The sequence below is a fragment of the Corvus brachyrhynchos genome, unplaced genomic scaffold (assembly GCF_000691975.1).
Source record: "Corvus brachyrhynchos isolate BGI_N302 unplaced genomic scaffold, ASM69197v1 scaffold10, whole genome shotgun sequence".
Classification (NCBI taxonomy): domain Eukaryota; kingdom Metazoa; phylum Chordata; class Aves; order Passeriformes; family Corvidae; genus Corvus; species Corvus brachyrhynchos.
In genome coordinates, this window is record NW_008236180.1 from 9,628,919 (window position 1) to 9,638,921 (window position 10,003).

Sequence of the window (10,003 nt, forward strand, 5' to 3'; positions counted from 1 at the left end):
CAGAGCTAGAAAAGTTTCTATGAAAGGCTTACTGCTTGACTTTTCTCACCAAATATTCCGACATTTTCTCCAGGTGACGAGAGAATTTCGCCTTTGCGAGGGTTGCAGAGCAGTAGAGCAGTGCCAGGTCAGGTCACAGACAGCCCAGCCTCGCCTGTGTGTGAGTCAGGGCCAGCCCTGAACATACAGGATCACATTTCCTCACTCTTGGCTCAGCAGCCAACGGTGTTCAGTGAAGACACAAGTGCTCAGGGTCTCTGTCAGGGAGAGCTAAAATCCAGCCAAGGCAGCTGGGAAAGAGATGAGCAGGATCCTCTGGAGGCCTTTCCAGTTGGGCTGGATGAATCTGGAGGAGTTTGAGTGCAGGTCATGAACTCGCAGTTCACCAGCCCCAAGCTGCTGCCCACCTGGTCTGGTCACAGGGAAGCTCCTGATGTTTTCCAGCTGTCTGTGTTGTAGGGAACAGTTCTCACATCTTCACTTTCTTCAGCTCCCGCTGCTTGATAGCAGTTGGGATGGCTCTGCAGGGATGGTGACCAGGGTTCTCCAAAGCTTTTCTCACCATGCAAGTGTCTGTTTCAATGGGATCAGAGGAAAGTAGGTGGAGAGATGGTGCTGTCCTGGTTTTCTGGCTGGGGAAAGAGAGAATTACTTGCTAAAGTCACGCTCCAAATTCGTGGCCAAGAACAGTAAAGACCGTAGAAAGCCTTGATGACGTCCGTGTCCATCTGGATCCCACCCTACCTTTTCTTCCCTTGCCTTTTATAATCAGACTCAGTCTGTGACACAGGGCCCTGCTCCTCAGATGTTCAGGCTTCTGCACAACATGCTTGGAAAAACCCTGGGCTGCAGCAGTCCCAGTGTGACCCCTCGTGATGCAGCTGGGGCTTCGTGGCTGCCCCTCCTGTGAGCCCAAGGCTCGGTGCCCACACATGGAGACGGAGATGGAGCTGTTGTTGGCAACCCCCCTGTGCCAGGCCCTGTCCTGTGGGAGGCAGTGGGATTTTGGAGAAGAGGCTCTGGGGTTTTTTTTCCCCTCTGAAGGAATTCAGTGTTATTCAGTGGAATCCTCTGTGCAGGTGGAATTTTTGGGCTCTAGGGCTGTAGTGTGCCTGCACTTGAAAATTTGGCCGTTTTCTTGGAAACCGGCATGGGCAAGTTTCAGCCCATTCATCCAAGCTGTCCTTTCTCAAGGACAAGGAGCAGGGCCAGCACAGCTGAACCACTGCAGCCAACTCCTGAATGTTTCCAAATAAAATGCCTTGAGTAAGTTTATTTTTCCTTCTCAGACCTAAATTTAGCACCCTGGAGAAGCTGCTTTGGCAGTCAGCGGATGGTAACGATGACAAGATCGATCTGTGGATAGTTCTGGGAAGATTTGGAAAGTCCTGGTAAAACAGAGTTGGTTTCATTCATGTTTGCAATTTGTCCACAGCCCAAAGGTCTGCTCATGAGCTTCCAATGGTTGAAAGACAAGACATCGACAGCTGCCTGGTTTATGGAGGACAACAGATGATCCTCACTGGACAGAATTTCACAGCAGAGTCCAAGGTGGTGTTCACAGAAAAAACATCAGGTAAGGCAGGTTTTTCCTAACTTCCCCTAGTGGGATAAGGCAGATCTGTAGTGCCAAATCTCATAAAATTTGTGCTCATGATTACTCGAGTGAGTAATCCTGTTCATTTAGGTAAAACCATGTGAGTAAAATTAGACTTGGGAGCAACTGTTTGTGTTGTTGCTTCAAAAGAATCCAGGCACTGGGAATCAGCAGGGACAGGATCTGTTATCAGAGAAAGGAGATGAGCACTACATGTTCCTCTGTGCTTGTTCAATCTCATGTTTAGTGAATGCTACTGTAGAATTCATCACTGAAATGAACATTTTTTATTGATGTGAACTACAGGCAAAGATTGTGTTTTCTTCCCTTTAGTAGTCTGTGGAGAAAAACCATACGTAATACATCTTTTTATATCAAATTATTTTTATACATGTAATGAGAGATGAGAATACATCACTTCTCCTTCCATATTTTTTATTGTAGACTTTGTGTTCCCCTTGTGCTGTTAAGAAAGCTTGTTGCTTGGAAGTTTTCTGTCGGTGAACTGAGGTAGAGGCATCTCAAGTGATGTATCCAGTGACTTGCAAGGGATTTAGGAGATTGCATTGCCCAAGTGAACAGCATGTGCATGATCTATGGGGTAATGCCATCGGGAAAAAGTGAGAATCGAGCCAGAAATGAATGTACATTCATGAACGTACATGAGCACCAGCTGGTGATGTGGGGGAAAACATTCTGTGGGTCCCAGTTCCCTCCCACACCAGCAGCAAGCCAGGCTGATTTTGCAGGTATGAAAGGCTCTGAAGAGCTGTGGAGGTTCAGATGAGCCTGTGCAGTCAGAGGAATTCTTCTGGCACGCTCTGTTTCCTTTCAAGCCCATGTATTAATTCCTTCCCCCTGTGCTGCCACTGTTCCACCATGTCAGCGTTTTGAGAGGGTACACAGGAACATCTTGGCAGCCTGCAGTGCTACCTGTCCCAAGAATGTTTTGCAGTAACTACAGGAGATGATCCATTCAAAGGAGGTAGCTCTTAATGCCATTTCGAGGAAACATCCCAAATGCCCTGCCCCTCTTTCCATATAAGAGCAGAGAAGGCTCTGGCTGGACGAGATGTTAGAAAGTAAAAAGAACAACAACATTTTCCACACTAAATCTAAAGCTTTTCTGTGCTGCTGGGGAAACTGCAGGGCTTTTTTCCTCTTTTTTTACCTCCTGGTAGGGGGGAGACAGGATTTATCCCAGCAGCAGTGCCCAGTCTGGAGCAGGGATTTGCTTGCTGGTGTTCCATATCCTGCCTCCCCCCCAGCCCTTGGCCTCTGCAGGCAGTCTCACTCTGCTGGACTCTGAAAAAATGACTGGCAGAAGGGGAATTCAGAGGATGGGAGGTCCAGGTTCAAATCCTTGGGCTGAATCAGAAGTCTGTGTGGTTTGCAGTGGGTTATCTGGGGGACTCTGTGCTGAGCTGGTTCTCTGTGTGTCCATGTGCTGTTCCATAATGCAGCAGCACCTCTGCCAGAGGTGCCCTGGAGTGCTTTTAAATGAAGATTGCTTTATTTAATAGATGTGTCTAAAGAAGCTGAGCTGGATACACAGCTCATGCATGGCTGAGTGCAGCAAACTGAGAATTGCTTTGTGCCTGGGTTGTCAGAGGTTGATGAGTGTCCCAGCTCACCTGAAAATCAGGATCCTGTGTGCCTGAGACTTTCAGCTTCCCTCATTATGCACTGCAGACAATTTTAAGGATCTCTACGATGTCTGTTCGTAGTTGCCATTGCCTCGGGCTGCGTGAGCCCGGAGCAAGGAGCCCCAGCTGTGCAGCCCCGGGTGTCGGTTCGAGCAGTGCCTGGGTGGAAGGAGGAGCAGCTCACCCACAGCTCCTCTGCCCTGCACAGCCCATGCAGAAAGTGCTGATGAGCTGCTCAGGGGCAGAGTAAGCCACAGCCACCACCCTGGGGGTGGATAGCAGCACAGCTCTGCCTGACCCCAGCTGCAGCAGGCTGTGTCTCTTCCAGAGCGCGCCGCTGCCCTGCAGCCCGTGAAAGAATCACACCTTTGTGAAGGCAGGAAGATGCAGCAAGCTCGCAGGGGAAGCTTGGTTTGCTTAGAGTTTCATTTTAACAGCTCACAAGCCTTGTCTGTGCTAGCAAGTGGTGCTGGATTTCCCACTTCTGCCACCAGTTTTAGCTGCGCTGGTAACAAGAAGGGTGAGGGCAGCAGTGTAGGTAACCATCCCACAGCTTTTGGCACGCCATGCTCCACACAGCTCCTTGGCTTGTGTGTCCAGTGTTTTTAGGTGAGAGTAGCAAGGTTGTTTTTTCCCCAAGAACCTTTGTGCAAGTATCTTTGTGCAGCTAGATCTTTTCCTTTTATTGTTCCATAGACTCCAAACTCTGGGTGTCCCTTGGATCTGGGTGAAGCGGGTGCTGGGAAGGCATCAGTCACGTGCTTTGCAAAACTGAGGAAGCTGCTGTTGAGGATCACAATTGTACATTAGGTTTCATCCCTCAGAGGGACACTCAGAACCTCTTTCCATTTCCTCTGGATCTTGTAGACAATTCTTCACCCACCACTAGCAACGCAGAGGAACATGGAACTGGTCACATTTGTGACAAAAATACGTGTCTCCGTGAGCAGTAATGAGCAGGTTTTATTTGTCTTTTCATAGAACTGCAGATATGTATATTTTTCCATAGCAATACCTGGAAAATAAGGACAGTTCCCTGAATTGTGGCGGGATGTCAGTGTGAAATGAGTGTCCCGTGGCACGCGAGCCGCAGGGAGCTCGCTGGGGACAGGGCTGGGACAGTGTCAGCTTCGGCTCACGGCAGGAAATGGCAGCAGGAAACGGAGTGAAGGGGCTGGAGCTCAGTGCTCTGAGGGGATAAAGTGCTTGTGTTTGAAATGCTGATGCATAAATAGCATTATGTTTCTGAATGCTAAAATTTATCAACATGCAGGCCTTAGAGTTTTGAGTTCTTTCTGAGGTTCTCTCTTTCTGATGCAAGATCATAAAATGTAGCTGCTGTGAGCCAGGGGAACTTATGAATTCCCTAATCCCAGCACACAAAAGCAGAGTTTGGCTGAAGGAGTTTGAAGATCTGAACTTGGAGACACGTAACTGAGCCCAGCTAAATTAAAGTAGGTCAGGGGAAGCAACTATACTGGACTGTATTCTCTTAGTTTTGATCTGGAAGAGAGAGCTTGAAAAGCAGTCTTGGAGCTATCAAGGACTTGCAATATGGTGAAGGTCAAGGGTGTTAGTGCTTGGTTGGGGCCCAGATCTTGCAGTGCAGTTAAAAAAGAAAAGATTTGGAATTCCCCCTTTTATTTATTTTAATTGTCATGTAGTAATTTGCAAGTCAGATGCTGGGTGCATTGTGTTTACTCCCATTTGTGTACTGGTTACTGCTGCTCTGCTGTCAGTGATAGAGGCAGTTCGTGTTTCTCTGGGAGAAAAGTGCAAATGGACTGTGATTTCCCCTGCCAAACTCTTCTGGTGGCCACATGGACATCGTGAATCATCGCTAGGACAATGTGGGTGGTGGAGGAACAACCCAAACACAACGTCCATCCTTGGAGTGGCTCCACCATAAATCTCCCGGCTGGGCCAGGCAGGGTAAGGAGAGGAGGTGCTGCTGTGCCCTTTGAACTGCTGCAGCTGCCAGGGCCCCCAAGTGTGGATGTTCACAGCCCCTGTGACAAAATAAATCTGTCCAGCTCTAGAGTCCAGCAGTGGTGCTTGAACACGCTTGGATGTGTCGTGGTTGCAGGAGAGCTCAGCCCAGGGCAGGATCAGGCTGTGGTGTTCGGTGTGGGGGTGCTGGGGTTGAGGCTTTTGTCTGCACAGTGCCCGAAATGCTGCACCCCACAAGCCATGGAATGTGTGCTGGGGGAGTGCAGCCCCCAGGAGTCGTGCAGCCCCCAGGAGTCGTGCAGCCCAGTGCTCCATAGGGCACCGCACCGGGACGGCATTAGGGCAGCTTTAATGGGGTGGAAGGTGGCTGGTGTGTTGGTTTGATGATAGGATCGTGCTCGTTGTGGGACAGGTGAAAGGAAATTCCAGCATTGTCTTACAGCAGTGTTCCCCTTTTCTGCTGTGTCAGTTCCTCACCGTGCTCCGAACAGGGAGCTCAATCCCTCTTTGTAGTCTGACAGTTTCATGAACGATCCAGAAATTCCTGGGGAGTGCAGAAAATAGCAACTATTTTCAGCAATTAACTCTGTGAACTTAATAATGCAACAGTAATGATGCAATTTTCTCAGGCAAATTCAAGATAAAATGGACAAAAAGCTTTTTAAAAAACTTTCAGTGTTTTCCCAGGTTCATTCAAAAGAGATGTTTGCTACTTGAACAAATAAACAGCTTCAGATATTGAATGTGAGGGCTGAGCTCCAGTCACTTACTGGTTTTCTAAATTAATGAACTTAAGTTTGAAGAACTGAGAGGAATGGGACTTATCTTAGGACTAGGTCATAACTCAGTCACAGATGCCATTCACCACTGAGCATGAATTAAGTGTAGGTTTAAAAGGCATCTTATCCTGATACAAAATCCCAGAATCTGGGGGAAAAAACTACTGTTTGGATTTTTTAATGGGAAAGGACAGGAAAAAGAGCACAAATATCTGGGAATAGTTGCAGAGTTAGCAAAGCTGAAAGTGGTACTGTAATCTTAAATGGTTCAGTTTGTTTGCAATACGTGAGGTTGTACAGAAAGTGCATGAAATGAATTGGTTACCTTGCTATTTTCCTGCTAGTTTTCAAAGAGCACGTTCCCTGCTCTGTGCAGGCTGTGGCTGGGGGCCAGCATGTAAAGCTGGATGCAAATCCCCTCCTCCCTGAACCTGCAGAAGGCTGGGAGGAGCGGGGGGAATCAGTCAGAGCTGTCTCTGGGAGGCCCACCTGGATTCTGCATCAGCTGGAGGTGCTCGCCTTGCAGGGCCACCTCTCCTGCCGTGTGCCCCAGGGCAGGGCAGCAGCAAAGGGAGCTCAGGGCCTGCCTGGGCATCCCCCTCCAAAGAGGTGTCACCGGTGGGGAGATCTGGGAGGTTTTGGTCTCGTGGAGTGTCTGTTTTGTGTGTTCTGTTTACACGAAGCAGGAAGGTGTGTCAGCAGGTCCCACCATGTGTGAACACTGAGGAATAACAAGTATTCTTCAGGAGGATTGGTTTGCCTGGTTCTGCTGTGCAGATTAGAAAGTTTCAGGGTAAATGGGGCCCGTTCTGCTTCTCCTTGCTGCTGTAGCTGCTGAAAGCCAGCAAACCTTTCTCCCCAGAGGTTTCCCCCTGGCTGGAATGCGCTGCGTGCCCCAGGTGTTCTTGTAATCCCACGGGGCAATCTGACCGGGAATCCCAGAAAAACACTGCAAAACAGGAAAAAATCTAAGGCTCACGCACAGAAAAATGCAGAAGAGAGTGGCTGCAGAAACGGAGTTGCCATAGCTGTTAGAGACTCAGCGAGACAGGGTGGAATCCAGTGTTTTGGAAGGTTTCCCCGTATGACACAAGATTTTGGAATTTTACAGCTGGTAAATCCTTATTAAACAGGCAGCCACTACTGGCCTGGATTCCCTGGCTCACTGTTCACTACGGGGGCGCCTGATGGAAGTGTGCCTGGTCCTGATTATTCAGCTTAATTGTTTAGGGAGAATATTAAAAAATAATAATAATTCTTGGCGTAAACAAAAGGCAGAGAGACAAGCTCCCATCACCTGTTGACAGAAAATTGATCATGAAGAAAGCTGGCATGGGGAGTGGAATTCCCTGTTCTCCCACTTAGTCATCGCATCCTGGTGTGACTCATTTTATTACATGGAGGTTCCCAGTGGTTTTATTTTGAGAGAAGCTTTTGTTTAATAATTTATACACACACACACAAACACACTTATAATCTTAAAAAAACAACAAATCTATTCTGATGAATTGGCATAAGGAATCATTTGGAAGAGCTCTGGAATGAAATACTGTTCCTGCTGCTTCACTGTTCAACTACTGTATTTATGTTTTATTTTAATGTGAATTGAATTCCTCAACAATAGATGGGGAGAAATCTCCTCTAAACTTGTTCTCACTGTGCAAAATGTCAGATTTGGGGCTGGGCTGGCTGGTGGATGACTAATCCATTGCCCTTTTACCTCCTAGACCATGTATCTTTGGCCTTGGTGACTCAAACTTCTGTCCTCAGTGCAGTGAAGGCACTGGCCTCTGCTCATAACAAACAGAGCTCCATTAACTGCAGTGTGCAGTCTTGCTTCAGAAAGAAAAAGAAATCCATGAAAATGAAGCTCAGGAAAAATTCTATAGTTCCACTTTCCATGAGTTTTAAATACATTCATGCTGCATTTAAAGTTTGAAAATCATTTTGAAGTAAGAGCTTAGAATGAGGCAACTGCTCAGGACCAGATGCTGAGCAACCTTGTGCTGACTTGCACAAGTAACTTCCCAGCTGAAATCAGAATTTGTCCCTGAATTTGTCTGGAATTTGTCCAGAGCAGCAGAGATTCTGAGTGAGCATTCCCCATAAGGTTTCTGCTTCCCAGAGTGGTTTTGCCCTGCTGGAAACCATTCATTGCTCTCCCTTTGTTCTTGGGGTGGCTCTAAAAACCCCTCTCTGTTTTCCAGAGATGTCTGTCATCTACTGATAAAAGCTGACAGAGATAACTGTTGTGCTTTTCTAGAAGACCTTCCAAGAAACACAATGAATGGGGACAATTCACTGCAGGCCCAGAGGGACTGTGCAGAAATGTGCAGTCAGGGCCCTGCCCCTCTGGTCACCAGGCTCGGTTTCTCTGGGGAACCAGCATGGTTTGCTGCCTGGGAGGAAGGTAACAGGTTGTTCATTAAGTAATTTGTGTAATGCTTGACTGAAAAGCAATGTACATTTGCAGGCCTAAAATCACGTGCAAGCGTGGAATCCCATACAGGATCAGCACAATTGTATATTTAGTCTTCAGCTGCAGAGAACTGCAAAGAGCATTTCCTGAGCCTCTCAGTCCATCAGTCATGCTTGTTCAAATAAAGCAGTAGGTTTGTTTCTCTGCTAGTTACTGACCCCAAAGTCATGAGTAAGGGATCCTGAATAATGTGTAAAGGCTGTAACTGGTTCAGAAAACCTTTAATTGGCTAATTAAAAAAAGTCCTATAAGGGGCTGCGGAGAATCACCCAAAATGTTCCTAATGCAGACTGACATTTTGATTTCCCCCAGTTTGAAGCAAGACTTTTGGTATGATCGCAGTTGGAGTTAGAAAGGGTAGAATTACTTTCTTCCAACAACTCATTCATTCCTCCAAAGAGTGCTGACACAATCAGATCTCTCATCGGGGTTTAATGCTAAGTCTCATAGCCCTGAAGCAGCACAAAAATCTCTATTTCCTGAACATTTCACTGACCTGTGGTGTTAAAGACTTGCCAACGAAGACAAACCATTAAATGAGCAGGGAACCACAACAGTAAAAATACTGCATGAGGCAGCCATGGCTGGTAAGACCTCAGGGTCTAAATCCAAGAATATTTTATCATCTTGAGTGCAACTGCTGCCCTTTGCAGAGGCAGGGATTGAATTCCCTGTGGTGGAGGTACTGTGGAAAAGGCACCACACATGTGGGCCTGGCACTGGATTCCCGAGTGATCTTTTGCAGTTTTTGTACTCTCCATTGCTGGAGCAGTTTAATTATGTGCAATAAGCAGCTATCTGCATTTGTAGACTTTAGATTAAATTATTAATCAAGCTGGGGTTTAATCTTCTCGGTTTCCAGGCAGGAGCTGTTTGTCCCATTTGTGGCATGACAGAATTACAGGGTAATGAAGGCCAGAAGGGATCTCTGGAGGGTTGAGCACAACCTCCTGCTCAAAGCCAAACCCATTTCTGTTGCCCGGGCACCACCTGGGTTCCAGGGAAGGGCCTTTGGTGTGACAAGTTTTGTACTGGGGCTGTGCTCTGCTGTCACATCAGCATCAAGATTTTTAGTACATCCTTACAATAAGAATCCCACTTTTGTTGAGGACTTTCTCCAATCATCCACTTTCCGCCTAAAAAAATTTGCATTTATGCACATTCTAAAGATGATAATCATGTGTTGACAGTTTGGTGCAGGTTTTCTCTGTTCAAAATTTCCTGAAATCATCCTGAGACTTCTCAGTTTATTCCTCCTGCTCTCCATTAGCTGCCAGAGTGTGCATAATCAAAAGTTTTCTTTTTGTTACCAGGAAAAAGAATAGGTTAAAGTAGAGAGAGACTTCTGAATGCAATTGTATTTCTCATTTTCCTCACAGCCTCCCTCATCCCTCTGCCAAAAGCTCCCCATAATGTGCATATCCAGAGCAGTTAAAGGAAAAGCAAATATTGATTGTCTCGAGCTAAAGTGAAGCCATGAGGCAGATGGAGCCACATCATCATATTTAAGGATAAAGGTCAGGGAGTGAATTGCAGAGTGGTTAAATTCAGC

At 46.9% G+C, this 10,003-nt stretch overlaps 1 protein-coding gene across 1 annotated transcript in view; it reads left to right on the top strand.

Moving 5' to 3' along the window:
- The window catches only part of NFATC2 (nuclear factor of activated T-cells 2), an 82,260-nt gene that overhangs the window by 38,808 nt on the left and 33,449 nt on the right, over positions 1-10,003 (top strand). Inside the window, exon 6 of the mRNA XM_017735041.1 lies at positions 1,436-1,576. Coding sequence (XP_017590530.1) covers positions 1,436-1,576 — 141 coding nt within the window. The remainder of the gene's footprint in view (positions 1-1,435; positions 1,577-10,003) is intronic.